The sequence below is a fragment of the Sminthopsis crassicaudata genome, chromosome 2 (assembly GCF_048593235.1).
Source record: "Sminthopsis crassicaudata isolate SCR6 chromosome 2, ASM4859323v1, whole genome shotgun sequence".
Classification (NCBI taxonomy): domain Eukaryota; kingdom Metazoa; phylum Chordata; class Mammalia; order Dasyuromorphia; family Dasyuridae; genus Sminthopsis; species Sminthopsis crassicaudata.
This window is the reverse complement of record NC_133618.1, coordinates 614,506,709-614,527,862: the sequence shown is the minus strand read 5'-3', so window position 1 is coordinate 614,527,862 and position 21,154 is coordinate 614,506,709. Positions and strand designations below refer to the sequence as shown.

At 35.3% G+C, this 21,154-nt stretch overlaps 1 protein-coding gene across 1 annotated transcript in view; it reads right to left on the bottom strand.

Moving 5' to 3' along the window:
- Positions 1-21,154, bottom strand: part of TMEM273 (transmembrane protein 273) — a 44,547-nt gene that overhangs the window by 14,432 nt on the left and 8,961 nt on the right. Inside the window, exons 2-4 of the mRNA XM_074296107.1 lie at positions 10,482-10,535; positions 8,673-8,783; positions 2,733-2,763 (exon numbers count right to left, since the gene is read on the bottom strand). Of these exons, the coding sequence (XP_074152208.1) occupies positions 2,733-2,763; positions 8,673-8,783; positions 10,482-10,535 (196 nt within the window). The remainder of the gene's footprint in view (positions 1-2,732; positions 2,764-8,672; positions 8,784-10,481; positions 10,536-21,154) is intronic.

Sequence of the window (21,154 nt, the reverse complement as noted above, 5' to 3'; positions counted from 1 at the left end):
AGCACATATGTGTATATTCCAAGAAAAAGTGAAGTCAGAAGCCTCCAAACTGTGCACTTTCTCCTCCCTACAGTCATAGTCTAGATGAGTTTTTCCCCAAGTTCCCTCACTCTGCTTCTTCCCCTCAATTACAGTCTCACAGAGCCCTGGGATATTTCCCCCTAAGGCCTGGTATTGTTGTCACTACAAAACTCTGCTCATTAACTGAATTTCCTTAGTCACCTCTTGTATTATTTTGAGAACATGAATTATAAAACTGGTTTCAGGGCACTTTGCCCAGGTGCTAAAATTGCTAGTTACCATTCTGCTTATCTGATAAAGACGCCCTAGATCCTTAGAACCAAAAATTAGTTCAGGAAGAGAAGCCAATGAAAGAATTCCCAAGAACTATCATGGAGCCAATAGAATGCACTGAGCAACACTGTACGGCAGCAGGTGCCACCTGCAGCGTGGAAAGATATTTTCCTGGGCTTGCCACCGGGGAGCTGTGGAGTTTTTGCTCAGAGTCAGACAGGAATATGGCCATGAATATTGGTTCTTCGTGTCTAGGGAAGTTTTGCTTCCTACAATATTGCCACAGTATTCCAGGAGGAAATTAGGTAAAATGAAAGAGAGTGTGGTGGTAGGAATGTCCATTGCATTTATACTGGAAAGTAGAGGTGCAGCTATGAATTTCTGAAACTTCTGAAAATTCCATGAGATGCTGCCAAAATTGACTCTTTGCCCATTTTCCTATCCCCAAATTACAGAACTGAACAAGGAAGGGATGATTCAGAGACCTCTCGACTGAGAACTAGAAACTTTGAAGTCGCCAAGATTATACTCAACTCAAGATAAGAATTCTCTCAAGAATTACTTTCCTTATGTTTAGTTATAAAATATCAAACTTTGGTCAATAAACATTTATTGGATTTATTTTGTGTCTAGAAAGATAAGCATTGGGGATGGGTGTAAGATAATGAATTTTAGAGGTCATCAATTTCAACCCCTTCATTTTGCAATTTAGGAAACAAGATTTCTTCAGGGTTAAACAGTATTTGATATAGGATTTTAACCCAGGTCTTCTGGATTCCAAATCTAGTAACCAGTTCACTATGTCTTGCAAAAGAAATAGAGGAATCTTCACAGACAATGGAGGGACATAAGTTGATGAAAACTACAGGACTGCTTACCAGTGATGTGTCCTGTGCAGCTGTACACTTTGCAAGTGTCTGATTCCACCATCTTTGATGAAATATCTTTATTGCTCTGGTTAGACTGGAGGAAGGAGATCTTGGTTCCTGAATCTATCTTAGATTATCCTAAACAGCTTCCCCCTTCTGTTCTACTTGCTCAAGGGATAACAACTAATTCTACTCATATAGAGAGATTGAAAGAGTCTAGAGTAAAAAGCCTGGGAAATAAATTTTCAATGATTCAAGTACATTATTTCATCAATGTGGGTCCCCCCTTTCCCAAAACAGAAGGCAACCTCCTTATGACTTGGCACGTGACTTTTGAGACTTATTGTAGCTGAAAAACTCATCCACTTTACAACCAATCTGGAGCTGAGCCTCTTCAAATTGAGCTGGGCTGTTCCTTAGATGGCAGGTGACAGACTGGTCATTGAACCAATATTTAAAGCCTTCCCAGTATGTTAGGGAATACCTAATGTCCAAAATCTTTGTAACCCAGAATAAATCAGCATCTCACTAACATGAGCATTGAATAGAACATTAGTGGAAGGGCTTGAGATTACAAGCAGATAGATGAGACTATGGTTAGAGTGATGGACTTTTAAGTGGGGAAGACCAAAGTTTGAATCCTGTCTAGCCATGTGACCTGACCAAGTTACTTAATCTGTGTTGTCCTTAGTTTTTCCACCTATATAATACTATCTATTCCCTACACTCTAATGAGATAACAAAGAAAATGCTTCAAGTACCATGTGAAAGTTAGATATTTTTATCATAGATCTGGAAGAGATATAAAGGCCATCTAGTCCAACCCTCTCATTTAATGAGGAAACTGAAACTCCAGAATGCTGTGACTTGTGCAAGGTGAGACAAGGAGTAAGCATTAGAAGTACAATCTGTACTGAAGGACTGGCAGGACCAAGTATACATTTCCCTTTACCTTGGTGCATTCCGGTCCAATTTCACATCAGATCCATAGCTAAGGGGCTCCTAATTCCTCAAATAGGCCAATTGCACTGAGTTTCCCTCCTCTCCATCAAATCTCATCTCCTTTTCTTTTTTACATTGAAACTATTTACACTCGAATTATTTTTAATATATACAATGAAATTATGATTTTTCAATTATTCCCACTTTTTCCATATGTGTTTTTTTAATTTTTAATTTTTTTCTTTTATAAGGTTGTTAGTATGTACTTTCTCCTGCCAACCCTGATTTTTTTTAACTCTATAGTATATTCATATATTCATCCATACATTTATTAACTGCCAATATCCCAGGCCCCATACTTAGTGCTTAGTGATATCCTAAAAGTCTTTCCAGATTTCTTTGTTTCATATGCCTGCCAGTGTTAATTACATGATAGAATCCCATTACAATGTTTTACAATTTATAAAGTCAATTTATTTCATGGTCAATAATTTATTGTTGTACCAGTTGTTTTCCTACATAGGACAACCTCCTTACCCCTGGAGTACTTAATCTGTAATTCCTTTGGCCTCAAATACAAGGATGAGGAAAATAAATTAAGTGCCATAACCTAAAAGCAATCCTTACCTTGTGTTGCTCTTTCTTCTGGTAGATGTGTCTAAAAAAAGGATTATAAGGAATTAGATAAACAACATCTATAAATCTACATTACAATGCATTCTCAGTCTGCTGAGCCCCCAGTGTCCCTTGGGACCAGTGCTCACCATTATGGAAACAGAAAGTATTATGGGACTCGATATGGATTTGGAGAATTCTGGGATTTAACTACTCTGGAAAGGGTTGTTGGGGTGGGGAAGAAGAGGAAGCAAGTGTAGAGGAAAAAGAAACTATAAAAGGAATGGAGAACTCTGGCTTTAAGGTGGCTTGCTATCTATCTCCTGCCTGTTGGATTTGGTGATGACTAATTTCAGGATCTAAATTCCATTGCCTTGCTGGCTGGAATGATATTTTGGAATTTTAAAAAGCTTTCTATTTTCCTTTCCATTTTTCCCCTCCCCTCTTTCATTTAAAATACCTAATCTGGCTTGTGTGTGATGAAGAGGCTGTTTTGCTCTCCCCTTATTTATGTGGATGCAAAAATTAATAGTTAATTACCTGTGCAACTATGACAAATTATGTTCCACATGAATTTAGATATGCAAATGGATCAAACAGATGCATCAAGGTAGCAGAGCATCCTAGGTCTGCTCAGGTATCTGTCTCCTTCTCTTTGCTTTTTATATGCAATAGTCTCATTTTCCAGAGATGTGAATATCTTTCATCAACATTTTCATGATTACATTTTTAAAAGATATATCATTATTTCATCATACAATAGAATGAGAGTTTCTAGATTAAAATATTGAAATTCTTTAAAAAAGGAGTAAAAATCAATGTTTTCTCATCCTGTGAGAGTATGAACCTACTTAGAAGTATCTGGGATTATAAGACAACATTTTACATGAACCAGATGAAATATTGTATTATATGACTATTTATAGAACTAAAGAGGCAAAGAGACAATGAATAGAGAGCCCACTAGCTTTGGAATTATAAAGACAGGGATTCAAGTTCTGTCTCCAATATAGACCAGTTGTATGACTATAGGTAAGTGAATTAATCTCTCAGTGCCTTAGAAAATCCTCTAAAATTATCAATTACAGAGCAGATATTGATCTGTATTAGTAGAGGGAGTTTCCATATAAAGGTTCATTCATTGAAGAAATCTTTGTGACAGACATGGACAAAGATATAGATGCAGATATAGACATGGACTTAGGCACAAATAGACACAAGCACAGACAAAGACAAAAAAGACAGATAATCTAAATCTATTTTTTCTCTCCTTTGCTTCTTACTGATTTATGATTCAATTCTGTCTTGTGATTTCCTATCATCTCTCCTCTGAAGGTTTTACAAATAAGGTTAATATTCTAAATCAGTTTTGTCTTTGACCATAATATCTTTTCATCTTATCAAATAAAATATTTGCTGACTGAGGTAAATTCTAAGCTCTTTTGATTTCCTTTTTGTGAAACTAGATTCTCCCTGATATATTTTCCTATATAAGAAAATATGTTAAAACAAGAGGTAAAATACCTCCTCCTTCCACATGTTTTCATATATATACATGCATATTTATCTACAGCTAGACAGATGTATTATGTATATATCTTTTGGACATATATATAATGCATATACATGTACATATAGAAAGTATATATAATATTTACAAGCTACTTATTTAGAGAAACAAAAATTTTGACTGACACTGTTACTTCCTCAGTACAGAAAACTGTTGAATTTTTCTTTACTAATATAGACTAGCACCTTCTCTGCAATGTAGATTCTTGCCAAATTGCCTGAGGGAGGTATTAAGAGATTGAGTGACTTGCCCAGTAGAAAGCAATGGAGGATAAAAAGTAGATTTGCAGAAAGTTTACATTTAAGCAAGATCATCCAAAAAGCAATTAAAGATGAAACTGAATAAAGAACAACAAACACCTCCTCCCCAAAAAAGATGAAAAAAATTATCAATATTTTACAGCTAATGTTTTTCTCCCTTATTGACAGCTGGTCCACTAATGTTTTGATTTTAATGTTAGAGTCTTTCATGTGCTATTGAGTGAGAAGGGGCAATAGAGAAAAGAATTATGGGAAGCACATCTACACCAAACATATACTGAAGAGGTCTATGCTCAAGGTATTAACAGATTTTCACATTTAGAGGGCTCCTTCATCAGATATCTGAAAGGAAGAAAAAAAACTGAACCATAAATGTTCTCAATACTGAAAGAGGGTTTTGGGGATACATTAAGAACTATTATTTTATGTTTATTTTCTCGCCCTTCTAAAAGGTTTCTGAGAATGATCATACATCAAGGGCATCCTTGATGATGAGAACAAAAAGGCTTTTGTAAATAGTGTTTTACAGTGGACACAAACCTTAACACAATTGTTTGAAAAATGTAGGATATATATAAACTAATTATGCTCATTGTTGTTGTTGTTTTAAGCATTTAATTTAGTGGAGAAAAATGTAGTCTTTTCCACTCTATCCCAGAAAGTTTCTTCCCTCCTGTGCATAGGTTAAAGCCATTCAGGATTCCTTGATAAATATAATAACAGAAATAACTTTATTCAACCATATTCTGATAAATACAAATGAGAAAGAAAAAGAAGAGAAAAACTTGCATGCCAAAAGTGTTTGTCTCTGTAATAAAGCATGTCCAGTGCAGATTACAAATTAAAGAGAGAGTAGAGTATCTCTTTAGAGTGAAGTATTCCCAGTATTCCTGTTTGTAAAGTAAAATAAAGAAATACTGAAATAAGATTCACAGCCACTCAAAAGAACTTTCTCTAACAAATCACCAAAAAAAAAAAAAAAATATATATATATATATATATATATATATATATATATATATATATATTTTAATCAGGTAAAGAATTTCTTAACTTGCAGTCTGCTGAACTCTTTTTTTACCCACTTAATAGTATTTTTGCCAACTACATGTAAAGATATTTTCAACATTCATTTCTGTAAGATTTTGAGTTCCAAATTTTTCTCCCTCTCTCCCTTCCCCCTCCCTAAAACACCAAGCAGTCTGACATAAGTTATACACGTATAATCATGTTAAAAATATTTCCATAATGCTTTGATTTTCACTTTTTTTTTAATTCAGGGGGTTTTGTATTTTCCTTTCTCATGTTTTTCCCTGTTGAACTGCTTTTTAAAAATACTTTGATGACTGAATTTCAACATAACTGGTTTTCTTTTTAATTATATCTATTTTATTTAATGCGTTTAAAAAATACTACTCTGGAAAGGGGTCAATAGGCCTTAACACACTGCTAAAAGGATCCAAGACACACAAAGAAAGGGTTAAGAACTGATCTAGACTAAGACCTGAAGTTGCCTTAATAGCCCATGGACTAGTTCATCCATCAATTAGTTAAAAGGCATTTATTCAATGTTTACTATGTGCCAAGGAGAGTGATAAAATGGACAGAGAGCCAGTCTCTAGTCCTAAATTTAAGTTACTCCTCTGTCATATACTGGCCCTGGGAAAGTAACTTAATATCTCATTGTGTCATACTAAGGTTATGACTATGAGATGCTACAACAATGAAACCATAGATCTAGTGCCTATTGCTACCAACTTGGCTACAAAGAAAAACAAAACAAAAAAAAACAAAAACAGTCCCTGCCCTCAAAGAGCTTATATCTAAAGCAGATCCTGAAGATGGGCATTCCAAACCCAAAAATAAACAGAAGGAAGGGAAAATGGACTGGAAAATCTCACAGCCTTTTCAATGAATCTTCTGCTTCTGATGTTGTTAAATAGCTATAGATCACTGAATACCACTTCTGCATTATTGTAATTGTGGGTGGCCCAAAGAGTGATGGGGCAGTACAAGCTGAGTTTAAATAGGCTGGTGAAATCAACAATGAGTTGTCCACAACAAAGAGAGTAAAAATTATCAAGAAGCTGAGGAAGAAAAAAGAGAAGGAAGAGAAGAAGAAAGAACAAGAACAAGAAAAACAAGACCAAGAAGAACAAGTACAAGAATAAGAAGGAGGAAGAGAAGTAGAAAGAAAAGAAGAAGAAGGAAGAAGAGGAGAAAGAAAAGAAGGAGGAGAAGGGGAAGGAGAAGAAGGAGGAGGACAAGGAGGAGGAGGAGGAGGAGGAGGGAAGACAGAAAGTAAGGAAGGAAGCAAGGAAGAAAAGGGAGGAGGGACAGAGGGAGAGAGGAAAAGAATATTGTTGAAATATTTTTAAAGAGCAGAGAAGAAAAGAGAAGGAAATTCAGAGGGAGGCAAAAAGAGGATGTAAGATAGTTTTAAAACTAATATGTTAAATCTATTAGTTTTAAAAAAAACTATACTTAATACAGACTCATGGTTTCATGTACAATCAGTCTTTTCTGTTCTTTATATGTGATAATGTCTCCACGTATTTTTTTGGTGTTTTTCAAAATCAAAATGACAAAAAAATTTAAATTATTTTAAATAATATTCAAACTTTAAGAAAAATAAATCATCACAGAGATATACAAATAACAAAGTTCTGTCAGTCATACAATAAAAGCAAAGCAAACAGATATGGTAGGCATATGTTCCACTGATATCCATTCAAGATTAAAAGAACCTGAGGCAAGAAATTACACCCAAAGTCCACCTTCTCCACCTTGTATATAAGAGTGTACTTGCTGTATAGGATCTGTGAAATGGCATGGATGATACTATAAGAGTGATTTTAGTGTAGAGTAATCAATTTAGGATATCTTGTTTTAAGAAGGGCATTGATAAGCTGAAGTACATCCAGGGGAATGAGTGGATTAATGAATGAAAGGATGAAAGATCATTGATTAAATGCACCAAATTCTAGAGTACACATAGAAAAAGATAGGATATTTCTACTATCAAAGATTTCACAGTCTAAGGGACCAAGCATAATAAAAAAGGTGGATAGAAAAGCCTCAAGTTTCTAAAAGTTATACAAAGGAACAGATGGTTAAGGACCACGGGTCTTCAATTTGCTAGAATAAGTCCAAAGACAGTGGAAAAGGAGTCTGTAAGGCATAAAGGAAGGTGGTAAATCTTCGAAGACCTTAGAGGTCAGTGACAGAGCAGCAGACTGTAAGGCTTACTAGTCCTTAGATTAATCATTAGGTCCAATTGAGGGAGTGGGGAAAGATCTTCAGGGCAGATAAGGTTTGTTGGGTCCAATACTCACCGGAAAGAATTGAGTAGTTGACTCTTATCTCATCCAAACTATATGTGCAATCAATTAGCCTTAGGGTGTGACTGGGTGGAAGTGGGAAAAAAAGGTTACTACTTGATGGTGGTGGGTAGATGACTAGGAGAGTGCTGGCAACTTTTTTACTTTATCATATGAGGATGATTAGAATATGGCATGGGAATGTTTAACCTAAAAAAGGAAAAGATTTGGGATGAGGGGAAGGATATCTATCTTCTAGTGTTTGAAAGACTGTCATGTGGAAAAGATATTAACGTTAATCTGTTTTGACCTGAGCAAATAGAACCATTGGGGAAAATTATAGGAAGACTGGTTTACACTCAAAATAAGGAAAATGATTGAATTGAAAATAATACTTATTGAAAATAAGTAGAGGGAAAAGTAAACTGTCTTGTAAGGTAGTGAATTCTACACCACTGGAGCTATTTAAGCAAAATGGATGGGTCCTTGACATGGATATTCTAAAACAATGCCGTGCTTCATGTAGGGTTTGGATCTCAAAGAAGAAATACTCTGATTTTCACTCAAGATTCAACTCTGAAGAGAACAATATTGTGTGCCCAGAAGACTTTGGGAGACACTGCACCAAAATGTTTTTGAAATAGGGAAAGCCTAAAAGGAACCTTGGAGGAAAATATTTCCCTAAAACCAAATGGTTCCCATATTCTCTTCTTACAAATACAGTTATAGAACAGAGAACCGCTATAGGGATGCAACAGAGAAACTCCCCCTTGAGTAAAACAAAAGCTTGTATTTTTCCTACCTAAGGAATCATTATCAAACATATGTTTTCGGATCATACAGATCTTCAGTGCTAGAAAACCAGCGGAGATAATGATTCCCAGTGTAATTCCAATGATGGCATATTTGATTTCTGAAAATAGAAAATAAAAAGATTGCTCAGAATTGCTATTAACACATTAACCCCTGCCCAAAATTCTTCAGTGGTTCCCATCAGTTAAAGATTAAGTCTTTAAACCTTAGTCTTTAAACTAAACTGTTAAAAATTTTAGTCTTTAAACCTTAACCTTAAAGTCCTTAGTATGGCATCTGCAAGACTCTTCATAGTCTAGCCCCAATATTCCCTAATAATTTTTCAATTGATATGTGTCCACTATATGACAGGCACTCCACTTGGAAATGAGAGTAAAAAGGCAAAAGCTAAAGCAATTCCAATTCTCAGGGACTGCAATTCTGTTAATGGAAACTATGTACATATTCATGTAGATGTAGATATTGATACACATATATGTATCTATCAGATTTTGACTCTAATGCAGGGGTTCTCAAACTACGGCCTGTGGGCCAGATGCTGCCGCTGAGGGGCAGAGACAGAGTGTGAGCTTTTGTTTTTACTATAGTCCGGCCCTCCCCAGTGAACTGGCCCCCTATTTAAAAAGTTTGAGGACCACTGCTCTAATGCTTACTAGCCTTGTGACTCTTGGCTAATGACCTAATGTGTCTCAGCCTCAGTTTCTCCCCATCTGTAGAATAAAGACAATAACATCTACTTTATAGAATTATCGGAGAGATCAAATGAAAAACTATATTAAGGATTATATAGATGGTAACTATTTTTTATTACTCCTTTTAGTCTTTTCAAGCAAAATTAGAAGCAAGTTAGTAATTTCCCCTTTGGTATCCTTGTGACTTGTAATTATTATTTAGTACTTTTTCTACATATATCCCTTATTTTCTGCATTCCCTTCATCTATTGTCTAGGCCCAGTGCTTGATGGGGAAAAAAAAATCTGTTCCAATAAGAATAAGAGATAGAATGATACACGGTGCTTTTAAAAGATGTTAAAGCAAAAAAATCTCAAATTCAAAATAAACATGTATTTTATAACTACTACCTACAAAGCATTATTAGGCCCAGGGAATACAAAGTTTAAAAACAAAAGGTTACAATTTAGTAAGAGAGATGAGACTTGTATACAAATAATCATGTTCAAAGGAGAGGTTCAGATAGAGCTTTATTAAGGAGGGAATCACTTTCAGATGAGAGCAGGGGACATACAGGAAGACTTTAAGGAGGAAGTGACATCTAGACAAGATCCTCAAGGAAGGGGAGGGTTCAATAAGTAGAGATGGAAGAAGCCAATCTATAAATATGGACATGGAAAAGGGTAAACAAAGGCATAGATTCAATTCAATTAAGCAAGCATATTGAGCAGAAAAGAAAAAAAGCCTTACTGGATGGATAAGAGTACAAAGAAAAGAGCTATTCTCTGCCCCCAAAGAGCTCACATTTTGACTCACTGCTAAAGAAGAGAGGATAATGACAGAGACAGTGACACCTTCTCAGAAGCAACTTTCCCCTTTTTTGCTCCAACTTTACCTAAGTAGCACCACTCCCTGGAATGTCTAGCAACATTTCCCCAAATCTTTTCTATGAATATTTCAGATCACAGATTACAGCCTTAAATTCATAACATTATGTGTGCTTGTTTGAGAGAAATAAGCCCCAAATCATTCCACTGTGTTTGTTTCACTATGATTTCAGTGTTTTGTTTAATTTTTCCTATTCTTGTTTTCCACAGATAACAAAAACGCCTGCGTCAGGGACCTACCTATTTCCACACCAGTAGATTTTCCTTTTGCCAGCACCTGAACTCCACCAAAATCTGCAAAAGAAGATAGTAATTTAATCTAATTGTCTCATGGATTTTTAGAATATAGTTTTGGACAGATTCTAGGCCAAACCACCTTAAATCCAGTCCTATCCATATTTATTATAAACATCTGATACAATATAGTGAGCTGGTTTTATGGATACTAGTCTTGTCTCCTATTTCCCATGATTCTCCATTCTCGATGTTAATATTTTAAATAGGTTTCACTATTTACACAGTAGAGAAGATTGTGTATTATATGGCTAACTCAAATTGAAGTATTCTCATAAAAGAAAAACAAGAAGCCAGTGAATCAATTCATTTTAAAATTCATTCAAGATGCATGTCAGACATCCTATAGCCCAAACAACTTGGGGGTTAAATAAATTTTTCTTTCCTTTCAACTGGTTGTTTTGACATTTTATTAATTAATCCACTGGGAATGGGTTCTTTGCTTGCATAATTTTTCCATTATAACCATTAATTCAATAGCCTAAGGCTTTCCTATTTTTCTTTTTTTTTTTTTTTCTTTTCCGGCCACCATGATATTCCACAAATTTTGATATATGAAGATAATGGAATACAATACTGTCGTTAGAATTGATGAAAGAAATGATTTGAAATAAACCTAGGAAGATTTGTATGAAATGATGTAATTAAGGGAATGGAAATAGGAAAACAATTATGTCAATAGCTACAACACTGTAGACTTTAACTTTGAAAGACTTTATAATTCTGATTAGCGTAATATCCAAGCAAAATTCCAGAAGACCCATAATGAACTATACAATATGTTAATCTTCCTAAAGCTCAATCCTAATCCCTGTGCTCTCCAAATTAAGTATGTGACTTCCCACAAGCCATCCCACTACCCTAAACTCCTGTTGCTTCCCTTATAAGATGGAAGAGGAGACTAATAGATCTCTGAGGTTCTTTTCAACTCTAAACCTATGATCTTGTGTTTCTTAATAGGAGGTAATAGCATCCAGCAGTATAACATACACTACCACATGCTACTGCCTCCTAAAGTACAATGTAAGGAACATTTATTAAACACTTCCTCTGAAGTGAGAGAGTAATACTAGATTGAGCATTGGCCATGGAGTCAAGAGGACATGAGATTAAATCCAACCTCAGATATTTATTAGTTGTTTAACTCTGGGCAAATTGCCTCCAAAAAAATAAACAAAACAAACCAACCAAGCACCATGCAAAACCTTGGGTTTGGTCCTGGAAATGAAAAAAGGAATTAAAAAAAAAAAAAAAAAAAAAGATAGTTCCTTTCTTCAAAAATGTACACAATTAATTATATACTACTAAGAAAATTGAAGAGAGAGAAAATATTGTTGTGGGAAGAATGGAGAGAATCCTAGATAGAAATGACACTTGCAAGCTAAAACATGAAGAAAAAATACTAAGGTAAAAATGAGACAAGAGTATGTTTTAGGCACTGAGACTGACTTCTATGACTGCAAAAGGCTGGAAAGTATGTACTATTGGGCCCTGAGTATTTCATGTCTTATTTCTCTAGTTGGATTCTCTAGAAAGTAGAGACAGCAGAATCTTTTACTGCTTTTGTGTCTTCCACATACCTAGCACATAGTAGGTGCTCAATTGAATATAGTAATTGTTTCAGTCAATCAACAAGTAATTATTAAGCAACTTCTCAGTGCCAGGTGCTATACTTGGCACTGGAAATACAAGTTTGGTTGATTGATTGACTGATGGCAGAGAATCATAACCTTCCACAATAAAACTTAGATCAGCATTTCTCAAAGTCTAGACCAGGGGGATACCTGAGATTCTTTTAGGGAATCTGTAAAGTCAGAAGTATTTCATAATAATACTAATGTGTTTCAGTTCAAATAAGAAAATATTAATACATGTAACCCAATTAAACAAAAGCTCTTTTGAAACCCGAGACCAAAAAAGTTGGGAATCACTGACTCAGTCACTGATTCATAAATTTAAAACTGGAAAGGATTTCAAAGACTATTAATTTCAGGCCTCTCATTTTACAGATGAGGAAACTGATAAACAGATAAAAGGAAAGGGGACATTAGAAAGATATTTTAGGCTCTATCTCTTGGGTCTGATTCAATAAAGCAGTTCTTTCTTCTTATGTAGAAAGTTGGGGGAAAATGTTTTCATTACTACTTGTTCAATTGTATATAGAGATATTGCTCATTCTTGTAATTCCACCATTAGCCCAATAACACCATCCATTAAGACATCCTTTCTCCTCCTCTGGGAGAGAAATCCCCAAATGCAACTCTCCTCATAACCTTCTTTTTAAAAACCTGGGTTCAGAAAATCTGACCCCTGGAGTTGTAATGAGACTCTGGATAACAATCAATTATGCAGATACTAGAGCCATCCTCACAACCTCAGGTCATTCTATTTGGATTCATTAGTTGTGTGGGAGTCCCTTCTGTGCTATATAACCCAAGGCACTTATTTCCCCTGGCACTGCAAAGTAGGAGCAAAATGTATAGGCACTAACAAATTGGTCAGCAGAACATACAACATGCTGTCCCCCAAGCAGTCCATGAGTTAAAGTCCTTATAAATGCTGCCGAATTTTGGCATTAGTGCAGAAGATGTGAGTGTGATTCCAAGTCCAAAACTTATAATGTTTTATGACCCTAACTCTCTGAGCTGTAGTTTACTCAAATGTAAAATGGACATGATAATATTCATGTTCATTCCCTCTTTCTTCTTTCATTCAATATTTATGGAACGAGCAAGACATTGTAGGTATAGCAGACAGGTGTTGTGTTGCAATGAAAACATGGTAGACTTGGAGCCAGGAAAACCTGCATTCCAATTGTGTTTCAGTCATTTACTAGCTATATAATGCTGCATTTCATCTCGGTCGGTCTCAGTTTCCATATCTGTAAAATAAGGAGGTTAGATTTGATGAACTTTAAGTTCAATACTAAATTTATGATTTTATAATGTGACCATAGAAACACTAAAGAGAAAGGGATTCAAGAATTATGGCAAAGACAAATTAATACTACATGGTGACTAACTAAATGAGGGGGAGAAAGAAAGGGTTAGAGTCACAGGTGTTTGAGGCTATCAAGATGGATGCTGGAAAGAGGTGGGAATGCAATTGGAAACAGGGAAGAATGCAGAAGGAATAGGTTTCAGGGAAAAGATGACAGGTTTGTTTGTTTTAGATCTACTGAACTTGGGGTGGAATTGAACTAAGTAATATAAAATAATTTCTTGATCTGGCAAAGCTGAAGACTTTTGTTACTTATTTAATTGGGGAATTTAATAAGGGAAGAATGAGAATTATTATCTGGAAGAAGAGAATGCAATGCAAATTTGTATGACAAATGGCTGAATTCAACCATGTTGGTTGTTCATGATGTTATTATGAATTTTTTTTTTTTTTTCTGGAGGGAAAGGCAAGAAGCTAAAAATCCAAATTTCTTTTCCTGGTATTTCAACTCTCCACGTATGGTTTCCATCTTACTGACTTACTTCATATACTTTATGCTATACCCAATCTTTCTTAGCAACTTCACATAGATAGAAAGCCTTCAGTCTACTCAATAAGCAATGTTCCATATATGGAATTCACTGGACTACCAACTCACCACATTTATACAAACACATACGTGCACACACACACACACACACACACACCTCTTAGAATAATTAATTTCTTTAAAGCTCACCTCAGGTATCATCTCCTATTATCCCCTATTTAATGTCTTTTCTAATTTCCCCTAAACATTTACCTCTTTCTCCCCAGTGCAATTTAAATTTTATTTTAATCTCTCTTACAATTCATCTTGTCTTTTTTGACCCCTATCAAGAAAACCTGGTGAGTGTCCAAAAAAACCCTGAAGCAAACAACACTTTGTGCACGTGGAGTGAAAGGTAGTCTGAGAATGTACATAGGAACTTTTTGTGTTCATTGTTCATTCCCTCTTTCTTCTTTCATTCAATACTTATGGAATAAGCAAGACATTGGAAGTAAAGTAGACAGGTGTTATGTTGCAAGGAATCCTTTCTCAGTAATAGAAAAAAGAAGTGTGAATTAGAGAGACAAAGATATTCTATTCAGAAATTAAAATCACAAAATTAGAGATGGAAAGGACTTTAGAAAACATCTATTCCAAAGGGATCTGTGACACTAAAAAGTCTTTGACAATCTGCTGAAACCCGACTATATTTAAATGCATTTTATACATATGTATTACTTTATTTGTATATATATATATATATATATATATATATGTATGTATGTATATATATGTAATATGTATACAAATACACAATATACAAATACCAAAGCACAAATATACAAATAATAATATTATATAATACATATATTAGTATTGAATGAGATGAGATAAGATCTTTCAAGACAGTTGTGAAAATCGAGTAAGGCTTCATCTACCTCAGAGTTTGAGTAGGCCTGAAGGACTTTGAAGATTGAATTAAGGGCATACTTAAGTCCCCTTCCTACTAGCCTCCCATGACATCATTTTCTCCCTATTTCAGTCAAATATGAGCAACTGTGTACTTACTGGTCAAGTTCAATTTCATGGGTAGATCTCCCATTTAGAATGTCAGATCCTCAGCCAATGAGGATGAGGGTCAGTGGTAAGATGGGGTATTTGCCTTAGGGATTAAAAGTGTTAACCCTGCGCCAAAAGGTGCTTCCTCCCTTAGATTGTCTGCTCCATGGGTGGGACGCCCTTCTCATGAGAATGTATAATAAACTTTGCTTTGCTTCTCTAGAGATCTCTCCAGCTTTTTTATTAAATGGTGACCCCTTACCATTTCTGTACCACACAGTATGAAAAATCAATGACTGATATACAGATTATAAATATAAAGAAGAAGATTGTGATCATGTGTTATCTAGTCAAAACAATAAGTATAACAATTTCTAAGTAGTAATGACCACAAAAAAAAAAAAAATTTCAAGATAAATACAGCAACGGAAATGTGATAAGAAAATAGCTGCAACTTCTACCGTGAGAAATTCACCAATCCTGCCAATACTTTTGTAATTTGTTGCCTACATTCATAATTGAAGGAAAGACTAAATTTCAGTTAGAGATTAGTGAAAATAGAAATGCAATTTTCTTCCTCATCCAATTTCATGGGCATCCTGAAATTTATTATATGTTAAGAGTTTATTAGTTAATCTGACCTCATTTCACAGATGAGGAACTTGAAGTCGAAGATATCTACGTGATTTGTTCAAGGTTATGCAATTAATAAATAATAATGGCAGAATTTGGATTCAGAGTCTCTGATTCCAAAGCCAGCATTTTTTTTCCCCAATACACCCAATTGGCTTCTGTTATAATACAATAACAAATGATACCTACCCAATAGCTCATATCCTCCTAAGCTCAAATCGAGTATCAGTCATTTATTAGCTATATGACTCTGGACCAGTCACTTAACCCTATTTGCCTCAGTTTCCTCATCTGCAAAATCAGCTGAAGAAACAAATGGTAAATCACTCCAGTATCTTTCCCAAGAAAATCCCAAATGGGGCCATACAGTCAGACATGAGTAAACACTATCAAAGGAAGGAAGAAGTGGGTCAATTAATTTGACAGCAACACGATGATAAATGAGAATCATTCATGTTTGAAATTTTCCCACATATATGGTGAACACATGCTTAGTGTAGTATCTGCTGCCTGCCCTTTGCTTGTCCCTGTTTGGTTGAAATCAGAATGAGATTCAGATACATAAAGAAAGATGTTCACACAGAAATATATTTCTATAAACATCCTGGCTAAAAACTATTGTTTTTATAGGTCTATAACTGAGTATTTGCTAATTTACATCCAGCCACAATTAGTATTTATTTTTATTATAGTCATAAGATAATAGATTTGGAGATGGAAAGTTTGGCTGGATGTAAATTAGCAAATACTCTCCTTTCTACAAAGGCCTAAGGCAGAGCCACACCTTCGAAAATACGATTTTTTTTTTTTACTTCCTTCTATTATTCTCTAGTTATATGCCTTATCTCCCCAAACAAGTTGTAAGTTCCTTAATAGCAAAGACCTCATTTTCTATTTTTTTCCTATTTTTTACATGATCTAATCTAATGTGAACAAATGGTAAATACTTAATAATTAAATAAATGTTGACTTGACTAACATGGAAAAATGTAGGGGGAAGAATTCTGGATTTGGAGTCAGTGGTGTTGGGTCTTCCACTGCATCCAGGGGCATCTCCAGTTTTCCTGAGCTATATCTGGCCACTATGCCCAGCTGGCTTTGAAGGAGAAAGTGGAGCTGGTGACTTTGTATAGCTCATCCTCACTTAAATCCAATTCACTTGCAAGTTATGGCTCACTTCCTTGATGTCATAGTCCTCTTTGAGAATAAAGAACAGACAACAATAAAAACAAGTTGTACTGAGACTTTTGGGACACCCAATATAAAAATATACACAAAGCAGTTGAAGGAAAATTTTTGAGGAAAGTCACTAGTAGTTGGGAGGATTGGGGAAATTCTTCTGAAAAATGTGGAAGTTGAGTTGAACTTTTGAGGAAACTAAATATAAGAAGAAAATACAATGAATGTGGGACAATGTGAGCAAAGGCTGGAATGCTTGCTATGCAAAAAGGAGCAATATGGCAATACTATAAAGATAGGACAGCAGGTTATGAAGGCTTTTAAATGCCAAAAATATCTTCCTCTTTCTATCCTCTGTTTTTGAGGAAGATATATTATATCCAAAAAACAACAGGAAGACATTGAAACTTTTTGAGCAGGGGTGGACTAACCTTTAACATGTTATCTAATCCAACTCTCTTATTTTAACTGGTGAGAAAATGAATGATTCTTAGAAAATCCCTCCAAAAATATGGAAAGCTTACAGACCAAATTTGTACTCAGGTCCTCCAACTTCAATCCCACTATTATCTACTATGCTGAAGGATAGTAACTCAATCAGTAACTCAAGAAGGAAAGGGCAAAATACTGGAAATGAAATGAAAACCTTCCACCAATTACTCTCCTTAGTCCTCAAGTCTCCAGTATTACCATTAAGAGAATGCTGATACTGCTAGTTGAAGGGGGTTGAAGACTCAGTAAAACTCAGTTCCCGCCAGAAGATCGAATAATAGATATGAAAGGATAAATAAACTAGTTCCTAATAGAGGAGCTCAGCAGGCCTCTGACTGAATAGTCAGATAAGAAGCTTCCTTAAGGAGAAGTTGAAAGAGGAAGGTCAAAGAGGTGGGGTTTTTTGCCTTCTTTGAGACCTCTCCCATTTATGTATGCTATTTTAGGCATCTTTTTATAAGGGCATTTGTTCCTTTTCCAAGTTTGAATTTGCCAGCAGCTAAAAACAATTTTAAAAGAAAATCACAGAGCAAGTAAAGAGGTGCCTATGGCATGTAACTCCCTGGCACCAACATGGCTGGCCAATCCTGCAGAGTTTTTGAAATAAGAAATGCATCTCTACTTCCTAAGTGAAAGGCTGGAGAACTCTGCAGGATCTTATTAATAATGAAAACATTCTCCCATCCAAAGCCTGTCTGGTTTTCATGGTGTTCTTTCCCTGGTTGAAGGCTGCTTTTCTGTTTATATTGCTTTTATCTGTAATGACCACACAGCCAAGTGGGCCAAGGGCCCCAAGAAGTGCTACTCATTGACTTTTCTCCTTCTTAGATCGAATGACTACAAAGAGCTAGTTTAAATTTCAGAATTCTTGTTCTTCTTCTTCTTCTTCTTCTTCTTCTTCTTCTTCTTCTTCTTCTTCTTCTTCTTCTTCTTCTTCTTTCTTCTTCTTTCTTCTTCTTCTTCTTCTTTCTTCTTCTTCTTCTTTCTTCTTCTTCTTCTTCTTCTTCTTCTTCTTCTTCTTCTTCTTCTTCTTCTTCTTCTTCTTCTTCTTTCTTCTTCTTCTTCCTTCTTCTTCCTCCTCCTTCTTCTTCTTCTTCTTCTTCTTCTTCTTCTTCTTCTTCTTCTTCTTCTTCTTCCTTCTTCTTCCTTCTTCTTCTTCTTCTTCCTCTTCTTCTTCTTCCTTCTTCTTCTTCTTCTTCTTCTTCTTCTTCTTCTTCTTCTTCTTCTTCTTCTTCTTCTTCTTCTTCTTCTTCTTCTTCTTCTTCTTCTTCTTCTTGTTCTTCCTTCTTCTTCTTCTTCTTCTTCTTCTTGTTCTTCCTTCTTCTTGTTCTTCTTCTTCTTCTTCTTCTTCTTCTTCTTCTTCTTCTTCTTCTTCTTCTTCTTCTTCTTCTTCTTCTTCTTCTTCTTCTTCTTCTTCTTCTTCTTCTTCTTCTTCTTCTTCTTCTTCTTCTTCTCAACTGTTCTTACCCAAAATTTAGAAAAGTCACTTTATTATTAGATTGTGATAAAAATTGGTCATGTCCAATGAATCGATAAATCCATGACCAAGTATTTATTAAGTTTTTATTATGTTCCAGGCACTGTACTAAGGCCTAAAGACCAAGAAAATGTGATAATTCTGAAAGCCAACCTAGTGGAAGAAGTATCTTCTAAAGTTGTTAGTCACTAAGAAAAATAAAGGGCTACATCAGCTGGAGAATGGCTGAATAAGTTATGGTAAATGACTGCAATGGAATATTATTGTTCTGTAAGAAATGACCAGCAGGAGGATTTCAGAGAGGCCTGGAGAGACGTACATGAACTGATGCTGAGTGAAATGAGTGGAACCAGAACAGCATTGTACATATGGCAACAAGATTATATGATGATCAATTCTGGTGGGTGTGACTCTTTTCAACAATGAAATGATTCAGGCCAGTTCCAATGATCTTGTGATGAAGAGAGCCATCTATACCCAGTGAGAGAGCCATGGGAACTGAGTGTGGATAACAACATAACATTCTCACTCTTTGTTTTTGTTTGCTTGCAATTTGTTTTCTTTCTGATTTTTTTTCCTTTTTGATCTGATTTTTCTTATGCAACACAATAATTATATAACCATGTATACATTTATTAAATTTAGCACATATTTTAACATGTTTAACATATACTGGACTATTTGCCATCTAGGGGGAGGACATGGGGGGAAGGGGGAAATTTGGAACACAAGGTTTTGCAAGAGATAATGTTGAAAAATTATCCATGCATGTGGTTTGAAAATAAAAAGCTTTAATAAACAAAAAAGAAAAAAAGGAGGGACTAGAAATCTCATCCTTCCCAGTATTCTCTCTTAGCCTGTCTATCTAGGCCAATGATGAGAAAGTCTATTTTATCATCCAGGACACTTTGAAAATGTGTTGGTACATAACCCATTAATATCTGCCAAGGAGCTAATGTGGCAAAGGGGATTGTTCAAGGCATCATGTGTGCTTCACTCCACTAATTCTGGAGCCCTTGGACCTGAGATTTCAATCCGAAGTACATAAGATAAGCATCCCTAGGGGTCTGGAACACATTGAATTGTTATTTTCACCATAACACCGCATCCTAAGATGGGTACTGTCATAATCCATAGGATCACAGACCTACAACTGGAAGGAGCTTTAGAGACTATCTGGTCCAACTCCCTAAATTTACTAATGAAAAAAAAATGAGGCTCAGAGAGATAAGTTAAGTGATTTGACCAAGGCCCTGGTAGTAAGCAATAAAAGCATCTATTAAGTACCTCTCATGTCAGTCATTATAATAGACATATTGGCAAATATAAACACGAGACAAACCTTGCCTTTAAGGAGTTTATGTTTTACTGGAGGAAAGATAATGTATGCATATAATTCAAAATGTATATAAAAGCCAAATAGTATACTTTGATTTGACTCCCTCAGAAGCCTTCAGGTGGTATGAATCTGGATTTCAACTGAGCCTTTTGGGGGAAAAAAAATCTTGATCAAAATGGGCCGTATAGATCAGATCCAGCACAAAGAGGCAAATTAAAAAATACCTCTTTGGAAAAGCTACATAGATGGCCCCACATTTAACACCACATACTAAGATAAGATCAAAATGGGTCCAAGATTTAGGCATAAAGAACGAAATCATAAATAAATTGGAGGAACATGGGATGGTTTACCTCTCAGACTTGTGGAGGAGGAAGGAGTTTGTGTCCAAGGGAGAACTAGAGACCATTATTGATCACAAAATAGAACATTTTGATTACACCAAATTAAAAAGTTTCTGCACAAACAAAACTAATGCAAACAAGATTAGAAGGGAAGTAACAAATTGGGAAAAAATTTTTACAGTTAAAGGTTCTGATAAAGGTCTCATCTCCAAAATATACAGAGAATTGACTTTAATTTATAAGAAATCAAGCCATTCTCCAATTGATAAATGGTCAAAGGAGATGAACAGAATTTTCAGATGATGAAATTAAAACTATTTCCACTCATATGAAAGAGTGTTCCAAATCACTATTGATCAGAGAAATGCAAATTAAGACAGCTCTGAGATATGATTATACACCTGTCAGATTGGCTAAGATGACAGGAACAAATAATGATGAATGTTGGAGGGGCTGTGGGAAAACTGGGACACTGATGCATTGTTGGTGGAGTTGTGAAAGAATCCAACCATTCTGGAGAGCAATCTGGAATTATGCCCCAAAAGTTATCAAACTGTGCATACCCTTTGACCCAGCAGTGCTACTACTGGGCTTATATCCCAAAGAAATACTGAGGAGGGGAAAGGG